Raw genomic sequence first — 22,742 nt, 5'->3', positions numbered from 1 at the left:
TAAGTCCTTTAAGCTCCTCTACCAGTAACAAAACCTGCTCCACCATCCGTTCTGCTCCTCTGACCTGCATATAACCCGAGGGGCCAACTTTTCAGCACATTTTTTGTGCTGAAAAATTAGGCTTATACGTGAGTATATACAGTATTTGTTTTAGCCAAATAAGCAGTACTATCATTGCCATCCATGGGCTTTCTCACGTTGGTTTAAAATCTGCCCTATTACAGATAAATATAGTAATTTTATCATGTTAATTTTGTGTGTTTTCAGATATCTCTCATTCACCTTGGGGCAAAGTTCTCCCCCTGTATACGTAGGGATGCCCAGATTGAACGCCTGATCCAGAAGGAACACGACCGGGAACGGGAGTCTGGCTGCTGCGTTCAGAACGATAATTCCGGATGCGTGCAAACACAACAGCGGGAATGCTCAGTAAGGAGCCTAAGAAAGGAGTTCAGGGTCATGTCGCTGCGCCTCACATGTGCTGGGTATATAAGAGGGGACTGCTGTATCAACAATTCACCCACCTGGGTTCCAAAGGGGAAATTCACAATACAATACAAACGATGGGTTCAGGTGCTTAAAGGCCATTTTATAGAGACTCTGTAACAACAAAAACCTCCCCTGGGGGGTACTCACCTCGGGTGGGGGAAGCCTCCGGATCCTAATGAGGCTTCCCACGCCGTCCTCTGTCCCACGGGGGTCTCGCTGCAGCCCTCCGAACAGCCGGCGACAGAGCCGACTGTAGCTTCAATATTTACCTTTGCTGGCTCCAGCGGGGGAGCTGTGGCTGCTTTCGGCACGAAAATAGCCGGAAATACCCGATCTCCGTCGGGTCCGCTCTACTGCGCAGGCGCCGGAAACTTGCGCCTGCGCAGTAGAGCAGACCCGACGGCGATCGGGTATTTCCGCCTACTTCGGAGCAGACAGCCATCAGAGCGCCTGCGCAGGAGCCAGGAAGGTAAATATTACGTCACCGCTGCACGGAGGGCTGCAGCGAGACCCCTGACGGATGGAGGACGGCGTGGGAAGCCTCATTAGGACCCGGAGGCTTCCCCCACCCGAGGTGAGTACCCCCCAGGGGACGTTTTGTCGTTACAGTTCCTCTTTAAAGAGGAACTGCAACCAAGGATTGAACTTTATCCCAATCAGTAGACAATGCCCCTTTCCCTTGAGAAATCTTTGCCTTTTCTCAAACTGATTATCAGGGGGCTCTGTATGACTGATATTGTGGTGAAACCCCTCCCACAGTGTGATGTCAGCACCTAGGTACTAACATCACACTGTGGGAGCCTTGTTGCATTGTGGGAAATAACAGCTGTTTCCAACTGCCAAAAATGCAGCATCTTCCACAGACATCGCCTGCCAGCAGTAAAAATGTCGCCATGTGATAAATGTCAGAATGTAAATCAGGGAGAGGAAAGATTTTACAATAGGCAAACACTGACAATCATTTATACATAATTATTGTAAAAATTAAACTTTTTTTTTTCATTGCAGTTTTTTTCACTGCAGTTCCTCTTTAAGTGAGAGGGATATTAAGTCTGCCGTATTTATTTCCTTTTAAAGAAACACTGAAGTCTCCTAAAATTCAGCTTTTTATTGCAAAAACCTCTAACATTATTGCCCTAACTAAATCGCTGCATCCCCGCAGCTGAACTGTAGCTACATCCCCCTAAACTCCCCTCGCAAAATCCACAACTTGGTTGTTGCTTTTGCTGCCCCGGGAGGCAGAGCTTTCAGCTGCAGCTCTGCCTCCATGTGCATCAATCTGTGAGTATCTCCGCCTCTCCCCCGCCCTTCTCAGTGAAAGAAGACTGAGAGGGGTGGGGAGAGGCGGTGATACGCGCTGTTAGACGTGTGTGGAGGCAGAGCTTCAGCAGAAAGCTCTGCCTCTCACGGAAGCGCTCCCCGCAGTGTGCCCCAAGGAGTTTGGAGGGATTTAGTTAAGAGTTAAGCCGTGGGGATGCGGCGTTTTAGTTAGAGCAATAATGTTAAAGAGGTTTTTGCAATAAAAAGCTGAATTTTAGGAGACTTCAGAGTCTTTAAGCAATACCAGTGGCCTGGCAGTCCTGGTGATCCTCTGCCTCTAATACTTTTATCCATAGCCCCTGAACAAGCATGCAGCAGATCAGGTGTTACTGACATCTTTGTCAGATCAGACAAGATTGGCTGCATGCTTGTTTCTGGTGTGATTCAGACACTACTGCAGCCAAATAGATCAACAGAGCTGCCAGGCAACTGGTATTGCATAAAAGGAAATAAATATTGCAGCCTCCATATTCTTCTCACTTCAGTTGTCCTTTAAAGTGTACCAGAGCTGAAAAATGTAAAAGATTTATAAATACCTGTGGCTTCCTCCAGCCCCATAAGCTTGGATCGCTCCTACGCCGCCGTCCTCAGTCTTCTGCAGTGCCGCTACCAGGTCCCATCACTTCAGCTAGTCGGGGTTAATCTACGCAGGAGAAGTACGGCGTCTACGTATCTCTCCTGCAGCTGCCAGAGAGATGCTCAAAGAGCACGCTTCTCTTACGTCAGACTGGCTGAAGTGACTGGACCCAGTACCGGCACTGCAGAAGACGGAGGACGGTGGCATAGGAGCGATCTGAGCTTATGGGGCTGGAGGAAGCCACAGGTATGGATAAATCTTGTATAGTTTTCAGCTCTGGTTTCCATTAAAGGCAAGACGGGGTTAGAACCATTAACATAAAGGGCCACTAGGTGGCAGTCACCATCCATAATTGTCAATAAATGGGCCTAGAATACTATTGAAATGTTTAAACGTGACCATACACAGGAACAACTTGTATGTTGCCTAATGAAAGAGGGGCCTTTGCTACGGACAACTCTCCTTCCAGCATTCCCATATAGAAAGAGGCATTGCTGAGTCTACTAGACTCCTGGACCCATATGCTTTTTTCTAAAGAGTTTTCTCCCTAAAGATAATGTTTCATCTTTTCTTTCAAATAAATTTACAGTGTACCTGAAAGCAGGAATGAGAAAGATGTTATACTTACCCTGGGCTTCCTCCAGCCCCATACGCACCGCTGTGTCCTTCGCCCTCCTCCCAGGTGGCTACGTTTGGTCGCAATCAGCCCCGGTAACTGGCTCAGTCGCATCTGTTGGGCTCTTCTGCGCATGCCTGACTGGCGCGACCGAGCCAGGTTAGCGAGGCTGATTGCAACCGAACAGAGCCACCTGGGAGGAGGGCGAGGAATGCAGCGGTGCACATGGGGCTAGAGGAAGCCCAGGGTAAGTATAGAATCGTACTTATTCCTGCTCTCAGGTACACTTTAAATAGATCCCAAGGTGGGCTCATAAAATTAAAAAAAAAAATTATGCTAACTGATCTGTGAGGGCTGGACGTATCGGGTAGCCGCCAAAACCGCCACTGCACTTTCATTTTCGTGACCTCATTAATATGTAACCATAAATGCTAATTTTAACAATGTCCATTGTAACAACTTTATTATCACTTTATTATCACTTGTTTTAGGAATAGGTGGTTATTGCCTTTATTGTATTTCACAGGAAACATTGGCAACTTTTATAAAGTGGCCAGAACACAATGCACCGGAGAAGGATGGCCAGAAGAGAGCATCTGGAGCGGTGTGCAATCAGGACCCCCGGTGAGATAGAACAGGAACAATAACTCTCTATCTGCTCATAAGCAAAACCATTCTTCTAATATGGACATTTTTACTGACCCAGAGAGGAGATCACACTTAATTACAGCCTCTTGCTGGTTAATTAACCACCTGCTTTTTCATCAGCAGCTACTGAGTTTGGCTGTTTTTTAAATACTTACCGAGTGTCCAGTGCCATCTTCTATTTAGCTCCTAGCATCTTTCCGGTGTCCTCTGTGCACGTGCTTCCGGCATGTCACCTGACCTGCATCTGGTCACGTGACACGCCGGTAGCCGTGCAATGAAGCTGGCTTGGTGACTTAATCAACTCATTTGAGTTTCAATACCACTTGTATGCAGATGATACACAACTGTACCTCTCGGCCCCAGACCTCAACTCCCTCCGCACATGTGTTCCTGACTGCTTGTCTGCTATATCCTCCTTCATGTCCTCTCGCTTCTTAAAACTTAATATGAGTAAAACAGAACTAATCATTTTTCCATTGTCTCTGTCCAGCTCTCTGCCTGAAGTAGCAATAAATGTTAATAACTCCCATAACTTCAGCTCCCAAAGCACGGCGCTTGCGGTAATATTCGACTCCTCTCTCTTTTATTCCTCATGTTCACTCCCTAACCAGCTCCTGTCATCTCCAACTCAAAAACATATCTCACATCCGACCTCTTCTCACTCAAGACACAACTAAAATGTTAGTACATGCTGTTATAATATCGCGTCTGGACTACTGTAACATACTACTTTGTGGACTACCTTCTAACAGACTGACCCCGCTCCAGTCGGTACTCAGCTGCTTGTCTCATTCATCTTTCTTCTCAATCTTCCTCTGCTGCCTCTCTCTGTCAAGCTCTTCACTGGCTGCCAATTAACCGGAGGATCCAGTTCAAACTCCTAACCCTAATCTACAAAGCTCTCTATAATCTCAGTACATATCCTCACTAATATCCAGATACCAACCCAATCGTAATCTCAGATCTGCACATGATCTTCTGTTGTCCTCCTCTAGAATTACCTCCTCACATTCATGTTTACAAGATTTTGCACACACTGATCCTCTGGAATGCCCTCCTACAACACATCCGTCACTCGCCAACTTTTTTTTACCTTTAAACGCTTTCTAAAAACACACTTGTTCCGACAAGCATATGCGCTACCTTAGGCCACTTCCCTTCCCTGTCCTAAGACCAAATTGCACTCCTACTAGATATCCTAAAACACACTGCCTCTATATATTTGTTGTATACCACCCCTCCTCTTGTTTCCCCCCATTCCCTTTAGAGTGTAAGCTCGCAAGGGCAGGGCTCTCCCCCTTTTGTGTCTTGAAAATGATTATACATTTTATTTATCATGTTTTATCACTGTCCTTACCAATTCTGTACTTTGCGTATTTTGTATTTCTTCACTAATTCTGTATCTTGTATAATGGTGTACACTATTGTCTGTATTATGTACCCCATATTCGTTTCTTACTTTGTACAGTGCCACGAAATATGTTGGCGCTTTATAAATCAATAATAATAATTCCGATTAAACACACCTAAAGTGAGAATATGTAGGCCGACATATTCATTTCCTTTTAAGCAGTGCATATTGCCCGGCAGTCGTTCTGATCCTCTGCCTCTAATTCTTTTAGCCATAGACCCTGAACTAGCATGCAGATGAGGATTTGCTGCCATTTTGTTTGTGTGTGATTCAAACACTACTGATGCCAGAAAGATCAGCAGGACTGCCAGGCAACTGGTATTGTTTAAAAGGAAATATGCTAGCCCCCATATGCCTCTCACTTCAGGGGTCCTTCAAAAGAAATTTGCAAGAATCTCCTAAATTCCATTTTTACTTGCTGTTAGTTGAAGAAAAATAAGCATAGTGTTTATATTTAGTAATTTATTACACACCCTTTTTTCCCTCGATATTGCTATCTGCCATATCATTCACAGTTAACCTTTCAATTATTGTGTATGAAAGCTCATGTGTATGCAGTATATCTGTGTGCTAGGCACCCAATGTCATGCCCTGAGCTGAGGACAGCTCCCTCACACGTGTCCCTTGTCCTGGAGCAGTGACAGGCTGGCTTAGCTGCTGGGACATGGCTTTCACACCCGGATCACTGCCAAAGTCTATTAATTCCCAGGTGATGAGCAGCGCTGGTACAGAGCATCCCCTCTTATGTGTTGCTATTCAAAAAAGATTGGATTCCCCTGTACATGTCTGTATAAGTACACAGTTTATAAAGATTTAATCCAGAAAAGGGCAGTATTATAACTTCTATGTTAGTTGGCTTTACTTGAGTGGCATTTTTGAACATAGCTTTTAATGGTTATGGTGGAGATGCCATTGTCAGAATATATTCATAATCTTTGTATTAGTAGAAAGTCAGGTACAAGCGCTTCTAAAGCACTGAACATGCATAAACATTGCTGCAGCCAAGGTATTCTATTCCACAAATAGAATGGTCAAATTTCCACATTGTGGGTCCTGTGCAATAGGGACCCAAAATAAATGACATCGCCTTGAGGCACTACAATCCCCAGCATACCACGACCTCTGATGACGGCATAGAGCCACAAATGGTCAGGGCGAGAGTGGGTATCTCAAAAAGGTTTCACCTATTGGTATGCTGGCAGTTGTAGTGCCTCAAGGCAATTTCATTTATTCTGGGTCCCTGTTGCATAGGACCCATGATGTCATAGCTCCCAACTGTCCCTATTTTGGAGGGACAGTCCCTCTTTTGGAGCCCTGTCCCTCTTTCCTCCTCATTTGTCCCTCTTTCAGGACTTTGTCCCTCTTTCAGGACTTTGTCCCTCTTTCAGGACTTTGTCCCTCTTTCTATGTAAATATATATATATTTCTACAAAAAAATGTTTGACTCTAAACTTTATTCCCATCCTTAAATTGATATATTACTAATTTTAAAATGTTAATATGAAGGAAAATGGACCATGATAGAAAGGACCAGTGTGGTTTGAATTATAAAACCACATTTTTCTTATGAAATCTTTATGGTATGCGTGACTAGGGGTGTGATGGGGCGTGATCAGGGGCGTGGCTTAAGTGTCCCTCTTTCTCATCTCAAAAAGTTGGTAGGTATGATGATGTGGGTGTTGTTTTTATGGTTTTAGGATTTGTTTTACTCAATAAATAGCTTCTCCTCGGATTACAGACTAACAGTGTTTCAATCCTATGTGGTGACTGTTACCTCATTGGTTTGTTTGAGCACTGGTGTCTGCAAGAAATTTCTACATACCGTATCTTTTCATCAAGGAAAACATGTTATGCTAGCGCTGAGGCTTGCTGTGGAAATCATTTTTGCGTTGTTTCATGCTGTGTGCTTGAGAGGGGTATACATTGTCACTGACTGTTCATTTTGTCTCCCATAGAACATGTGAGGAGCCAGCATCTATTATGCCACATGTGTGGGCTGATGATATTACAAAGTGGCCAGTAAGTGGTGTTTGATTAGTCAGTTTGTCGGGTGAATGGTTGAAGCCATCAGTATTCTCACTGTTACTTTATTCTTTCCAGATTTGCACATACCAGTCTAAAAATAATCACACAGGCTTCAAGCACCTGGACTGTGAGATCAAAGGGCGACCATGCTGCATTGGTACTAAAGGAAGGTGAGGACATTGGCTGCCGGTGGCGGAAGCACCAAAAACTGTGACTAGAAAGCAAAGATGATTTCCATGACATTTCATGAGACTTATTTAGACAGTTTTCCTTTTTTATCTATTAACAGTTAACTACAAAATGATAACCATGAATATTCCTCTAGTCCTATCTCCACAAATACAGGTGAAACTTGAAAAATTTGAATATTGTGCAAAAGTTCATTTATTTCAGTAATTCAACTTAAAAGGTAAAACTAATATCTAAAATAGACTTATTATGTGCAAAGTGGGATATGTCAGGCTTTTATTTGGTATAATTTTGATGATTATGGCTTACAGTTTAGGAGAATCAGAAATCAAAATCTCAGACCATTCGAATATTGCGAAAATGTTCATTATTCTCGGTTCAAAGTGTCAGACAATCGGCTAATTCATCCAAAACACCTGCAAAGGGTTCCTGTTTCATATATTAGTTTAACTTTTACAGAGGAGCTGTCAGCCATACTATCTCAGGAAAAGAAAACAAATATATAAGTAGATAAATACTCGCTCTACTTACATAACAGATGTATTGCACTGTCCACGTTATGATTTCTGTGAATTTTATAAAGGAAAGGTAGAGAATCCTATTCTAGACAGTTTCCATATTTACTGTGGCTATTTTGAAGCCAATCGTGATGTAATATCTGCCCTTAGTCTCCTCTGCCTGATTTGCCTGTCCTTCACTATAGAAAGTGCATTGTTTCAGCCTGAGACATTTTGGCCAATCGTAGAGGAACAGAGGTGTGGGAGGGGAAAATAGGAGGGAAAGAGGCTTCAGCCAATCAGGCTGCATTAGTTAAGTCTGAGGAGAAGTAGGGAAGCAAAAAAAAAAAAGACAACCCAGCATACCCTGCAACTTCTTTTTTGTGTACCAAATTTTCTGTGTACCAAATAAGAGTCATGTAAACTGGGGAATGATAATCAACAAGAAAAGTAATAGTGATTTTAACTTTTGGATTGCCTGATTAGCATCCTTATTGCTTGTTTACCAGATAAAAATAATTGATTTTTGATTTTATGCCCGACAGTTGCTCTTTAAGTTGAATTACTGAAATAAATCGACTTTTGCACGATATTCTAATTTTTCGCGTTTCATCTGTATTTGAATTGTATTTCCAAAACTGTGATATTCCTACTACTATTTCTTCTTCTGTAGCACAGAGTAAAATGTTGAGGAACAACTTAAATTTTTACAAAGTTCACATATTGTTTAGACCTAAATAATCGATGCAGACTAATATATACTGTTCTGGCCAAGCATTTACTGCAAACAGCCAAAACGGTAGGGGAAGCCTTACAAGCTTGCTATTCATAAGGTCTAGTGGAATGGGGCAAGTTCATGCTTGTTTATGAGCCTCACAGGCAAACCATTGGTAAAGGCGTGTACACACACAATGTTTATTGGCCAGTTTTATCACCTTAATGTAGTATAGGGGTCAACAGATTTTGAATACTGTAGACAGATTGTGTCGGTAAGCTCTCGCACTACATGGAGCTGGTAAATTGGCCACTCGAAATTGGATGTGTGTATGCACCCTAGAGCCGGATACACACTTTCAATTATGGTTGGCCAGTCACTGGCCAATTTTACCTCCTCCATGTAGTGTGATGGTCAACAGACATTGAATACCATAAGCAGATAGTGTAGGTAAACCCGAACACTACATGTGGTAAAATTGGTCATTGATTGGCCAATCATAAATGAAAGTGTGTACCAGACTTTATATTCTGCCTTAGCATAGATAGAAAAAAAGCACACTGGGCAATTTTAGGAAAGTGATTTGTTTGGTTTGCCACTGCTATTTACTTTTCTCCACTTTAACTAGCTGACTGTGAGACAACAGATCTGTTTATAACAGTGTGGAAAGCTTTCTGTATCTTATCTCTCCATTTCTAGGCTCATACACACGTCCAACATAATGCATAACCAACCACACATGACCAAACGCACGATAAGTTCTTTACACAACAAGTACTAACACACCCGCCAACCAACTCACTTAAAATACTATGTGTGCAGGCTAAACGACAAACTACACAACATGTCCACATTCAAAAACAACAAAGTTGTTCAAACTACGTGTACACACGGGGCCCACCGATTAGGTCCCCGTGCAGTAGAGTGGACTTGATCAAGCTTGGCTATTCCTGCCGGAGCTCATCAGAAAGGCACGCCTGCTCTGGAGCCGGGAAGGTAAATTTTGCAGGCACTACTGCGCCACAGCCGACAAGCATGTCCGCTGTATTTTCAGGGACAGCCAGTGCTGGATACCGTATGGGAAAGAGGACGGGGAAGCCTTGTTAGGATCCAGAGGCTAATTTTAATGTTACAGTTTTACTTTAAAGGGCAACTGAAGCGAGCCGAATATGGAGGCTGCCATATTTATTTATTTTTAAATAAAACCTGTTGCCTGCATATCCTGCTTGATCCTCTGCCTTTTAATATAGTACTTTTAGCCATAGACCCTGAACAAGCATAATGCAGAGCAGGTGGTTGACATTGTCACAGTTGACAAGATTAACCGCATGCTTGTTTCTGGTGTTATTCAAACACTACTGCAGCCAAATAGATCAGCAAGGCTGCCAGGCAACTGGTATTGTTTAAAAGGAGATAAATATTGCAGCCTCCATATTCTTCTCACTTAAAGTGGATCCGAGGCGAACTTTTACTCATTGCATAATTGTGCTCCTTTCCTATTGTTTATAGGGCATTCCTCAAGCCAAATAATTTTTTGTTTTTGTTTTAATACTCCAATTCCCTATAAACTAAAAAAGCCATGCCCACAGGTTTTCAGAGAGCCTTGGCAGTAGCAAGGGCTCATGGGAGCTCAGTTTGGGCAGGGGGAGGAGGAGGTGTTACTAGCCATTGATTTCAGAGGCAGAGGGGAGGAGGGAGGGGGGGGTGGATTGGTTTTTTTTTCACAGTCCGAGTGCTGATGGTGCAGATAAGCCTGCCTCTGTGTAATGTTTACAAACCACATGGCTGCTGTTATTGTATCACAGGAAGAAATAATCATTTTCTATTAAATCTGTTTGCAGCTAGATTTGCTGTGTAAACTATCTAAACTTTAGATAAGATATATAGACAAGTTACTTTTTCTAGTTCGTTTTTCATCTCGGATCCGCTTTAAGTTGTCCTTTATGGATGACAGGTGGCTGTGAGCAGGTAGGGCAGATAAACTTTTTGTCTATAAGCCCTGTCTCCTGTCATGTGTAACAATATTGAGAGATGCTATAGTAAAGGATGGAGCTGTGGAATATTTGAGGTTGTTTGTACTATAATGGCTGATGTTACACATTTTATTTTTAGCTGTGAAATAACAACAAGAGAGTACTGTAATTTCATGCATGGATATTTTCACGAAGAAGCCACACTTTGTTCACAGGTTAGTGTTGATGACATTTGTGAGTTGTTTTATAGTGCATCTCCAATCACAGAGATGTACCTAGAAAGCTTTCATTATGGCCAGGCTGAAATCTGGTGTACTATTGCTATTAAAAGCCTAATCCTGCAAGCTCAGAAACCACTGTACCCATATAGGATCCTATGCTGCCTGATTATTTCTTGCATAAATGTTCTCTGAAAGGAGCAAGTCAAAGAAAACCACATCCAGATTTACTGCTGATTATTTTATCGCGATTTTCTTCCTTTGAGTTCATTTACAGTCAGGTCTATACATATTTGGACAGAGACAACTTTTTTTTATAATTTTTGTTCTGTACATTACCACAATGCATTTCAAATGAAACAACTCAGATGCAGTTGAAGTGCAGACTTTCAGCTTTAAAGAGGATCTCTATTAACAAAAAAATGCCCCTGGGGGGTACTCACCTCGGGAGGGGAAGCCTCTGGATCCTATCGAGGCTTCCCCTGTCCTTCTTCGTCCCACGGTGGTCTTGCTGCATATCCAGGAACGGCGGCCATGTAAATATTTACCTTCCCGGCGCAGTAGCAGCTCTCTGCTCGGAAATTGCCAATCCCAGTCGGGTCCGTTCTACTGCGCAGACACAAGTCGCCTGCACAGTAGAGCGGACGCCACTGAGATCCGCTATTTCCGAGCAGAAAGCCGCATCAGCGCCCCCGCTGGAACAGGGAAAGGTAAATATTGCACAGCCTGACAAATTGTCGAGGTGAGTTACCCCCCAGGGGTTGACTTTTTTGTTTTGTTTTGTAGAGTCTCTTTAATTCAGTTCAACGCCTTCTCCATACTTTTATCTTGCCATCATTCTGGTAGAGGTTGACCTTGGTTTCATCTGTCCAATGAATGTTTTTCCAGAACTGTGCTGGCTTTTTTAGATGTTCTTTAGCGAAGTCCAATGTAACCTTTTCTAATCTTGAGGCTTATGAGTGGCTTGCACCTTGCAGTGCACCCTCTGTATTTACTTTTATCCAGTCTTCTCTCTATGGTAAACTTGGATATTGACACACCTACCCCCTGGAGAGTGTTGTTCAGTTGGTTGGCTTTTGTGAAGGGGTTTCTTCTCATCATGGTAAAGATTCTGTGATCATCCACCAATGTTGTCTTCCATGGATGTCCAGGTCTTCTTGCATTGTTGAGTTCACCAGTGCTTTCTTGTTTTCTTTCTCAAGAAGTACCAAATTGTAGATTTTGTCACTTTGAATATTGTAGCAATTTTTTGGATAGTTTTTTTTTTCAGTATTTACAGCTTAAAAGACAACTATCAAAGTTAACTAAAATTCCAAATGCCACACATATTTCCAGTAATTACTGGCAAATAGCAATACAAAGGATTTTTTTTTACCTTTTCATGTTTTCTATGTGAAAATGACATTTACAGGGAACAGTTTTCAATTTGGGCATTCCTATGGAACACTGTGTCCAGCACATCCAGCAAACAGAAACAATCTTCACTGGCTCTAATACTGTGAGCAAAATGTGTTCAGAATGATAGAAAGCAGAAATCTAGCTTCAGATGTGTGTAATCAGCTGCAGCTCTGTCTGTGGGCACCTGTGTCTGTCTCTCTCTCTGCCACACAGTCTAAAGTAAACAGTTTACAGCCAGGTTACAGTTCGGCTCTACCTCTCCCATCCCCCGATGCTGGCACAAAATTGTTAAAAACAGCTGGTAAACAAGGCATTTTTTTGACACAGGCTGTGCTGAGAGACCTCTGAAAAGCTTTCTAATGTTGCTGGCTAAAAGCTCTATAGGTTTTGTAGGGTTTACAGAAAAACAGTTTCTTTAATAGTTCTTTTAGGATGGCTTCTTATCTGCATAGAGAGCTTATTGGACCACATATGTTGTCTGTTCACAACAAAATCTTCCACATGCAAGCCCCACACCTCAAATCAACTCCAAGCATTTTATCTGCTTAATTGCTTATGACATAGTTACATAGTTTGGTTCATCAAGTCCAACCAAAAAAATAAATAAAACCCCATCCATGACACCATCCATGACATAATGGACTTGCCCATACCTGTCCATGAAATAGCCTATGAGTCAAATGACCAATTGCTTTTGAGACGCTGATATGAAGGGATTTCGTGAGAAAATGCTTTAGTTGCCTAGTGTCGCAGTATCACTGGCAGCCATGCACGCCTAAGCTATCCCACTGCCTCCACTATGTTTTACAGATGATGTGGTATGCTTTTAGTTGCCTCACATTTTTATGCAATTGTTTTCTTCACCCCACTGAATTAAATCCCAAAGGCTGCACTTCAACTGCATCTGAGTTGTTTCATTTAAAATTCATTGTAGTAATTAATGTACAGAACAAAAAATAAAAAAGTTGTCTCTGTCCAAATATGTATGGACCTGATTGTAAGTATATGCAGTATATGTAGTACCTGTACTGAGAAAAACGGCCCCTGCGGGGTACTCACCTCAGAAGGGGGAAGCCTCCGTATCCTATCGAGGCCTCCCCGGTCCTCCTGCGTCCCACAGGGGTCCCGCTGTGCCCCTCCAAATTTCGGCAATGTAAATATTTACCTTCCTGGCTCCAGCGCAGGCGCAGTAGCAGCGCTGCGCTCCGAAGTAGGCGGAAATACCTGATCTCAGTCGGGTCCGTTCTACTGCGCCAGGTGCAAGTCTCCGGCGCCTACGCAGTAGAACGGACCCGACTGAGATCGGGTATTTCCATCTACTTCGGAGCCGAAAGCCGAAACTGCGCCCCCGCTGGAGCCTGGAAAGGTAAATATTGAACAGGCTGACTGATTTGTCGGGCCGGTTTTGAAGGGCTGCAGCGAGACCCTCGTGGGACAGAGGAAACCTCATTAGGATCCTGAGGCTTCCTCCTCCCGAGCTGAGTACCCCCCAGGGGAAGTTTTCCTTGTTAGTGTCTCTAAGCCAGTGGAAACCATGAAGTGGGTGCACAAGGCTCTTCTGGTCGATGACACCACCCTAACCTTATTCAGCAGAAACCATGTCTCAGGAGTTGGCCTCCATAGAAAAAGATAAATACAGCCAGCTGAGCCAAAACATTTTTCAGATGCCTAGGATCTATTTTGCAAGACAAATAATACAAGCTAGGGGTAAAACACAGGTTTGAGGTCATACTCAACTTGTGCTTTGCTTCAGAAGAGTGTAAGCAGAACGTGACATCAGCCCAGTATTTAACCCTTAGCTTGTTTGATTGTCTTGAAAAGAAGACTCTGACAAGTCTCCAAACACTGGATTAAAGGGAACCCGAGGTGAGAGAGATATGGAGGCTGCCAAATTTATTTCCTTGTAAACAATGCCAGTTGCCTGGCAGTCCTGTTGATCTTCTGGCATACGTAGTGTCTTGAGTCAAAACCTGAAACAAGCATATGGCTAATCCAGTAAAACCTGACACCGAGCACTTGATCTGCATATGCTTGTTCAGGGTCTATAGCTAAATGTATTAGAGACACAGGATCAGGAGGACTGCCAGGCAAGTGGTATTGTTTAAAAGAAAATAAATATGGCAGCCTCCATATCACTTTCATCTCGGGTTCGCTTTAACTTGCCGACTCTTGTGAAATTGTTTCTGCTGACTAATTTCTGCACACGCCTTCTCCCCAATGCAGATTATGGCCACATGAGGTAGTGGGAGGACCCGCTATCCTCCAAGACACCCAAGTTGTATGTGTAGCAACATCAGTACAGCCCTTGTTTACACTGCTGATTGGGTGATAAGGCTGTCTTCAATGCAGCCTTACCACGATTTTCTTTTAATAAAATCACATTCAGATGTACTGTAATGCACAAGTTAAGGACTTGTGCATCAGTTTTATATTGGGAAAGTCAGACTTTATTAATGTTTATTTTCTTGCCACGTTCAGAGGTTTATGACAAACATTTGAGTTGCCATGATGTATTGTTATAAAGTAATTTATGCCTCCACAGGTTCACTGTCTGGATGAAGTATGTGGCCTCCTGCCATTTTTGAATCCCGAGGTACCAGATCAGTTTTATCGGCTGTGGCTATCACTGTTCCTTCATGCTGGGTAGGTGGTAGTTTTTGTTTTCGGTAGCTTGATAGCGTGATCACAGAGAATGCCAAAGATGAAGTCATGTTAACGGAGAGCGTCAACAATACTTTCTAATGACGAAACCATTTACCAGTACATATTACACTATTAAGGCTCTTGGTGTTCCTTGTTTTTATCAAGTAGCAAAAACGATCGAGAGGAGAATCGAGCGCCAGAAACGTACCGTGTATTCCCAGCATTATTTTGAGTGGTTTGAAGTGGGTGTATTAATCAGTTGTTGAACCTTCTACCCAAGTGGTTAATTGTCAGTGCATCATAAATCTGGCATGAATGGTAAGGTTTAGCAAATTTCATTTGAGATTTGTATTCAATTTTAGGTTACAATTGTGAAAACACTCTTATGATGGTCACATTTTTAGCTTCCATAATGTGCATATATAAAATAGGGACAGTATTATAAAAACTTTAAGTCTGTGCTATCCTTATCATAATTGACGTTCATTGAATGTTATATAGTAAAGTCAAAGGATGCTGTGCTAACCATACAATAAGTCCAGTATTGAGTGTGAGGTGTGTGCCCAAACTACTGTATTTTGCAGCATACAAGACGCTCTGGAGTCTGGACTATAAGACGCACCGAGGTTTAGAGGGCGAAAAGCAGGGGAAAAAAATTACTAAACCTGGTGCGTCCAGGGGCATCCTGCAGATGTTCTCCCTCTGTTATTGTGTCCCACTTGTACTTCATGTGTCCTCCTCTGCCCCGTGTGTCCTCCTCTGCCCACTGCATGTCCTCTTCTGTCCCCCCCCCCCCCCCCCTCCTTTGTCCTCCTCTGCCCCCGTGTATAACTCAGCAGTGGCACGGCTCACCTAATCCACGGCACCAGCAGCGATCAGAGACCTCTCCTCTATCTCTCAGGGCTCCCCTAGTTCCAAGTATTGCTGAATGCATCATCAGTACAAGCCGGCACTAGGGGAATAGTGAAGTAGAGGAGAGGTCTCTGATCATCGTTGGAGCTGTTGATTAGGTGAGCCATGCTGTGGATAGTTATACACTGGGAGCAGAGGTGGTCACAGGGAGTCCCTAACATCGCAGCAGGTCGGCGGTTCATATCGGTGGTTGTTCGTAAGTAGGGGACTCCCTGTATTTGGCACATAAGATGCAGGTACTTTTTCTCCCCATTTTTGGGGGAGAAAAAGTGCATCTTGTATGCCAAAAAAAGTAAATGAACACAAAAATATGCAGCTATGTGCACTTTTCTAGCACAGCTGTGGAATGTATAGCATTCACTATATTCCTATAGTTTCAACATATTGGTATATTATTCAGCAATATACAGAGTACATTTCATGTTACTCTTTTCCATTCAGAGAGTGATACTCTGAACGGTTTAGTGTTTAATGAAAAGTTGTGCATTAAGCTAGTTAATGAACTGTTTAGAGAATTCTGTTCTCTTTAACGTGCATGCCTAAATTAAACTGTAATTTACCTTAAAGAGAACCCGAGGTGGGGTTCTGACAATGCTATCTGCACACAGAGGCTGGGTCTGCCTATACAACCCAGCCTCTGTTGCTATCCCAATCCCCCCTGCGCTCTGCTGGCCCCCATAAATCACAGCCGCACTGTCGCCACGCAGCAGGCTGTGTTTACCTCTTTACGGTCACTCTCGCCGCTCTCCCCGCCTCCTGCATAGCTCCGGTCCTTGCCCGCGTCCCTTCCCTTCAATAAGCAGGAAGGGACGCGGGCGGGGACCGGAGCTATGCAGGAGGCGGGGTTAACGGCGAGAGTGACCGTAAAGAGGTAAACACAGCCCGCTGCGACATGCTGCATGTCGACAGTGTGGCTGTGATTTATGGGGGACAGCAGAGCGCAGGGGGAACTCGGGGGGGGGGGGGGATTGGGATAGCAACAGAGGCTGGGCTGTATAGGCAGACCCAGCCTCTGTGTGCAGATAGCATTGTCAGCACCTCACCTCGGGTTCTCTTTAAGTTATGAGCAAAACTTGAAAAATCTGCTCTACTCATGATTGTCTCTTCATCCCCTCAGGCTTATTCACTGCGCAGTGTCGGTGATTTTCCAGATGACCGTCCTGCGTGACTTGGAGAAGCTGGCAGGTTGTCTTCGTATCTCCATTATCTACATCCTGAGTGGCATCACAGGGAACCTAGCCAGTGCCTTATTCCTGCCTTACAGGGCAGAGGTAAGTCACATGTGTTGCAGTGCTTATTGCGTTCCTTTATGTAGCTCTTCTAATCTTACATGTATACTTAAAGCGGTATGAAACTCGGCATTTCTTCTTTGCTCTAAAAGATGAACACAACAAAACCTATTACTACTTAAAATTGGTAGCAGAACAGCATTCAAACAGTTAACACAGCACTTTCTTGTTCAGTGAGCAGCTTCTGGCCGCATGGTAAGCTGTGATATCTTTTGTTTACTAATTGTAGCTAACAAGGGAATGCTAACATCAGTGCTGGAATTGAGCTGCCACACTTACTAAAAGCAGAGACAGCTGAAAGATGATTACTAGATAGATTTTCATATATAAATATAGCAGCTATGCAATAAAATGCGTAGGAAGCTTTCACAGCAGATAAACTGTACTTTAGAAACTTGCAATTTGTAAACAGACAATATTACTTGTGCACAAAAGCGAACATGCTAACTTTACAGGTAATACAAAGTAGGAAAACACATTTTGATTGAATAGTTTTATCCCACTTTAAAGAGAAACTCTAGTTACATGTTGTGGAATGTAGTAAATTATTCAGGATACTCACTTTAACATAAATTGATCATAGTTTCAGGATCATAAAGCATTTCCTTTATCTATATGTTGCTGTGAATTGGTATGTAGGCAAACCGAATGACGATTGTCTCAAGTCTGTGAACAACTCCATTGTGAACTCACACAGACCAATGTTTGATCCAGCTGTAGCAAGAGGCTTGCAAACAAGGCAATGTATGGGCAGATCGACCAAGAGACAGATCTCTATCTGATCAAATCTGATCGAAGAGAGATCTGATGCCTTCCCATACACCACAGGCTGATTCCCGATCAATTTCATGCTGAAATCGATCCAGAATCAGCCTTGTGATGCCACATCCCCAAGTGGTTGCCGCAGTAACGTGGGTTTCACTCAGCGCCCTGTGTATGCCGGCTACCGCGTAGGGCATGTGTATGAATGGAGGACAACGCCCATGTAAGGCTTGACCGGTTATGTCCTCACTCAGTCTTTATGCCCCAATCTATTACCGCGGCTCTGAACCCGGCCCACGTCTTCACCAATAGACAAGCCCCCACGTGAACAGGACATGTTATGTCTTTTGACTACGGTTACCCCCAGGTCTTAATGTGCAAGGCATTCAGACTGAGGTAGAGAGGAATAACCTGTTAGAGCCCTAATGAGACTAGTAACACAGTTCAATAGTTCATCAGTATCACACAGGGCGTTGTTTGTCAGTATTGGCAAAGATAGCGAGTGCAGATTCTCCAGGATCAGGAGAGGAATCGAGCAATCCACAGGCAAGGTTCAGGCAATGAGTAAACCAGGTATGAGACAGTTCAGGCAAGTCTTCATGCAAAGTTATTCAACAGGTAATGGATGATGGTTCATGCAAAGTTATTCAACAGGCAATGGATGATAGTTTATGCAAGTCTACATGCAGTGTTATGCAACAGGTAATAGATGATGCAAGTTATGACACAGTTCTTATTAGTCTGCATGTAAAGTTATTCAACAGGTAACGGATGCTCCAAGCAGTATGTGATATAGTTTATATGAGACTGCATGCAAAGTTGATCAAATGACTGACAGGGATAGTTGGAGTATACTTATCGTCCAGTTCAGATGGCATGCAAGAAGTATTCAGTAAACATTCAATGGTCGGTCCAGGCGGCAGGCAAGAGTGTCCAGTAATGGGCAAGGTCGGTCCAGGTAGCATATCCGGCAAATTTTAAACAAGCGAGTGCGCACCCAGCAACTAGCCAAAGCTATGCTTATCACAGGCAATGACTGGGAGCACTCTGCAGGTTTAAATACAACTCATCTAATCAGTGGCCGGCCACACACACACACACACACACACACCCATCCAATCACACAGCAAGGCCCTGCCTAGGTGTCCGTTGTAAAGTCAGCTGACACCGCTCTGTCAGTTGACTATTGTTTACCTTTGCGGAGGGCATACCGGGAACACGCCCTCCGCAAAGGTAGCGGCAGATTCCGCATGGGTCTCGGCGGAATTCCCAGCAGACAAAGGCAGATTCCTCATAGCCCAGAGGCAGCAGCGGACGCAGAGTGGTAATGTATAGGGCACAGGGAGGGGGGCAGGGAATATTAGGGGGGACAGCGTCGGGCGTTTCACCGCTTGTCCCGATATCGCTCGCCATTACTGCCGTGCACCCCAACTGACCAGAATGACCTGACATCTTGCAGCACGTCTGAAATTGGTCGCATCGCCGATCAGGCATGCACTTAGCAGCACCGATTTTTCATCTGAATCGCTTATAATAATCGAATCGGATGGTTGATTGGCCGGCAAGTCTCCTGATGTATGGCCACCTTTAGATTCTTCTTTTTGTGGAAAAGGGGAACATGATTTGCGTTATTCACATTTACTGACATTCATTCACAGGGAGCATTTATATTTATACAGTAAAGGGAAATTTGGGGAAATGTATCAGCTAAGATACACTGTACACTGCTACTTATGTGAAGCACTCACTATTTATAAATGGATCCTTAACATATGCCTCAGTAAAGAATAAAAAAGGCGTATCTGCCTAAGCTCTCCATATCTATAGTTCCGGTGCTATCCCAGGTCTAAGCTGACCCCCTGTCACCCCCCTCCCCTCCTGTGTCTTCTCGCTGGCACGTGTGTCTCCCTCTCATGTCTCTGACTTTCTAGCTTTCATGGGATTAGCCGGAGATTATCTGTCTGGCCTAATGCCTGTCACTAATCCAGGTGTGCAGACAGCCAGGATCTGTCACCCATTTCCTAAGTGGATCTGTCTGTCACTCTCACTGGGTCATTGGCCTTTCACAAACCTCATATTGGTTTGTGTTCTTTAGCGGCTGATAGCTTCTGTTCCTAGTCTTCATGCTGACATTTCCTCTGTATATGAATGATTTGTGTCCAGTAATAGCACATCATTCTCTAAACTGATGTCAGAATGCAGTAAGCACAGATCATTTGGTGAATTATGCAGAGCTTAATTCATTCAAGAACAAATATCAAAGAAACAGTTTTTCTGTAACTCCACATTCCTACAGAGATTTTAGCCAGCAACACTAGAATGCTTTTCAGAAGTCTCTCAGCACAGCCTCTGAAAAAAATTTTTTTTGTTTATAAGCTGTTTGTAACAATTTGTGTTGGCATCGGGGGAGGGGGGGCAGGGCTGTACTATGTAGCTAGGTTACTTCTCCCTGGCTCTAACCCAGTGGTCCTCAAACTAAGGCCAGCGGGCCGAATGTGGCACCCTGAGGCTTTTTTACCCGCCCCCCGCACACAAAATGTATTACTTATAGACCTGGTTAGCTACATCTTTAAATATTGGTGGTCCGCATATAGAATAGAAGTGTTGGCACCACCCATCCATATGGAAGCCAGAAAGCAGTAATTAGCTAGTTTCCAATTAAATTCTACATCAGGTGACACTGTTGTCCAAGTGGACTGCAGCTTGTCACCTGGCTATGCTTCACTGTTTGGCCCGCAAAGACTTCTACATAATTTTATGTGTACTCCGGCCCCCCACCAGTCTGAAGTATGTTGACCCGGCCCTCGACCCAAAATGTTTGGGGACCCCTGCTCTAAACTGTTTACTTTACACTGCTGAGGCAGAGAGAGGATCAGGCACACAGCTGCAGCTGTTATTTACACAATATTTGAAGGTATACCTCTGCTTTCTATCAGTCTGAACTCATTTTACTCGCAGTATCACTGCTAGTGAGGACTGTCTCTGTATGCCCAATGTGCTGGACACAGCCCTCCATAGTAATGCCCACAGTGAGAACTCATCTCTGTCATTTTTTTCTTCACACAAATGAAAAGATGGGATAAAAGGCCTTTGTATTGCTATTTGCTAGTAATTACTGGAAATATATATGTGGCCTTTAGAATTTTAGCTAACTTTGATAGTTGTCCTTTAAGCTGCACTGCAACTTAATTTGAGCAGCGAGAGTTAGAAATCTTCTTGCGCACGCTACGCGCTGTAGTGCTGCTTAGCATGTGCTGCTAACTTATGCGCACCCCTTTGTATATACTGGCCGCTCCATTAATTCCGTTCCAAACCCCATTGGGTCCTGTGGCGTTTAGGATGTGATCCCCGCATTTTGATTTGCTCAATAGGCTGCCTGTCACTTAATTAGCCCAATATGCTGCCTGTCATTTGACATGCAAAGTGCAGGGATCATGCCCTTAAAAGCTACAGGGCTCAGGGCGGGATTAATGAAGATGCTTTCCAGAAATTGAGCATGAATTATCTACATGGACCAGAACAGTGGGCAACATCCTTTGATTTCAATAACCCTTTTATGTAGAGCACTATAGTGGTTTCTTTTAAAGCACGAGGGTCAGTCGTACTATCCCAGGGAAAAAAAACATATATATATGTGTGTGTGTGTGTGTGTGTGTGTGTGTGTGTTTTGATTTCAGTGAATAAAGAGAAAACCATTCCAGGCTTTTTCAGTCTTTACTACTTCTGACTGAAGCCAATCCAGATGTCATTTCATCCCTTACACTTTTTTTTTTCTGATAGAAACTGCACTGCCAAATCTAGCTTGCTTTGTAAACACATGTGAGAACAGCATAGATCCTATTTCAGCAGGCAATTCAGCCTCAGCCTGACCTCACACTGAACTGCCCACAGCCAATCTGTGAGAGGCAAGAATATGGGAGGGAAGATAACGAGCTTCCTTCTCCCGGCAATTTACCAGAATAGAGCCAGGCTGACTGAGCTAAGATTCATTACTGCAGAATCATTGATGATTATGTTGAAATGCTTGCAATGTATACTGCATGTAGACTACCTTATAAACACAGAGCAGTGGTTAAATGGAATTTGATTTTGTGGGTGAAAATCTCACTTTACAAAATCACATCCCTCAAGTGAGAACACACACACATAGCATTATATTAGGAAGACCTTTTTAAATCAATGGTGCTTAGAAAAGCGCTTGTAGTGTGAACCAGCCCTTGGCGCGCTAGATTTGTGTTGATATGGGAAGTAAGAAGAGCTTTTGCATCTAGATCCCCCTCCACTAGATGTGAAACCTTTGTAAAATACTTTTACACCCACTATTCTTCAGATTAAAAAGAATATTCAGGGGCTTTTTATGTCTCTGTAAGAAAGGGAACAACTCTCAGAAAAAATTACTCCTTGGATTATGGAGACTATATGGAAGGACGGGGCAGTCTTCATTAGAGTCCATCTTTAACATCCTTGACAGTATTCCCGACCAAAGCTCAGGGTGAGTAAAGAATGCTGCTAGCTGTAATCCTGAGCCTGGGTCAGGGTAGCCGATGAGAGAAATCTGCAGAGAGCGCAGCGGTGTTTAGATCTCACCTCCCCGGATCTGGACAGTCGCATCCCATCGTCTTCCGGTCCTCTGAGGCTCCCAATCTCTTGCGTGAGATCATCATCTGTCACATGACAACAGAGATAGAGCACCACCCAGAGGACAGGAAGAAATAATGCAGCGCTGGGTCCCAGTGAGGTGAGTTCTGTACAGGGGCTCCTGGAAAATCTCTCTGGGGTGTATTTGTTTTCTGGATTTTAGGGTCTAAAAGCACACAAAACTTTTTTTTTTTTGCATTATTAATTATATAGAAATGGAGCGGCTGATTTGTGAAAGCACTCAGGTGCCGTATTCTGCATAGGGATCTTGTAGCTGTATATTTTTCTTTGTTTCATGGCTTAATTCTATTGGCAAGCTAACATCATTTTTAACACATTTGCTTTAGGGAGAGGCCATCATCCTGAATACATGCATTTCCTAATACCTTTCTATACTTTAGTACAGTTCATTGTACATGATT

At 43.5% G+C, this 22,742-nt stretch overlaps 1 protein-coding gene across 1 annotated transcript in view; it reads left to right on the top strand.

Annotated features, from left to right (window-relative positions):
- RHBDF2 (rhomboid 5 homolog 2) overlaps window positions 1-22,742 on the top strand; it is a 141,539-nt gene that overhangs the window by 111,406 nt on the left and 7,391 nt on the right. The window contains exons 11-17 of the mRNA XM_068264556.1: window positions 268-429; window positions 3,529-3,626; window positions 7,017-7,080; window positions 7,162-7,256; window positions 10,600-10,675; window positions 14,619-14,719; window positions 16,749-16,902. Of these exons, the coding sequence (XP_068120657.1) occupies window positions 268-429; window positions 3,529-3,626; window positions 7,017-7,080; window positions 7,162-7,256; window positions 10,600-10,675; window positions 14,619-14,719; window positions 16,749-16,902 (750 nt within the window). The remainder of the gene's footprint in view (window positions 1-267; window positions 430-3,528; window positions 3,627-7,016; window positions 7,081-7,161; window positions 7,257-10,599; window positions 10,676-14,618; window positions 14,720-16,748; window positions 16,903-22,742) is intronic.

This window comes from Hyperolius riggenbachi, chromosome 12 (assembly GCF_040937935.1).
Source record: "Hyperolius riggenbachi isolate aHypRig1 chromosome 12, aHypRig1.pri, whole genome shotgun sequence".
NCBI lineage: Eukaryota > Metazoa > Chordata > Amphibia > Anura > Hyperoliidae > Hyperolius > Hyperolius riggenbachi.
This window is presented reverse-complemented; position numbering and strand designations above follow the sequence as displayed.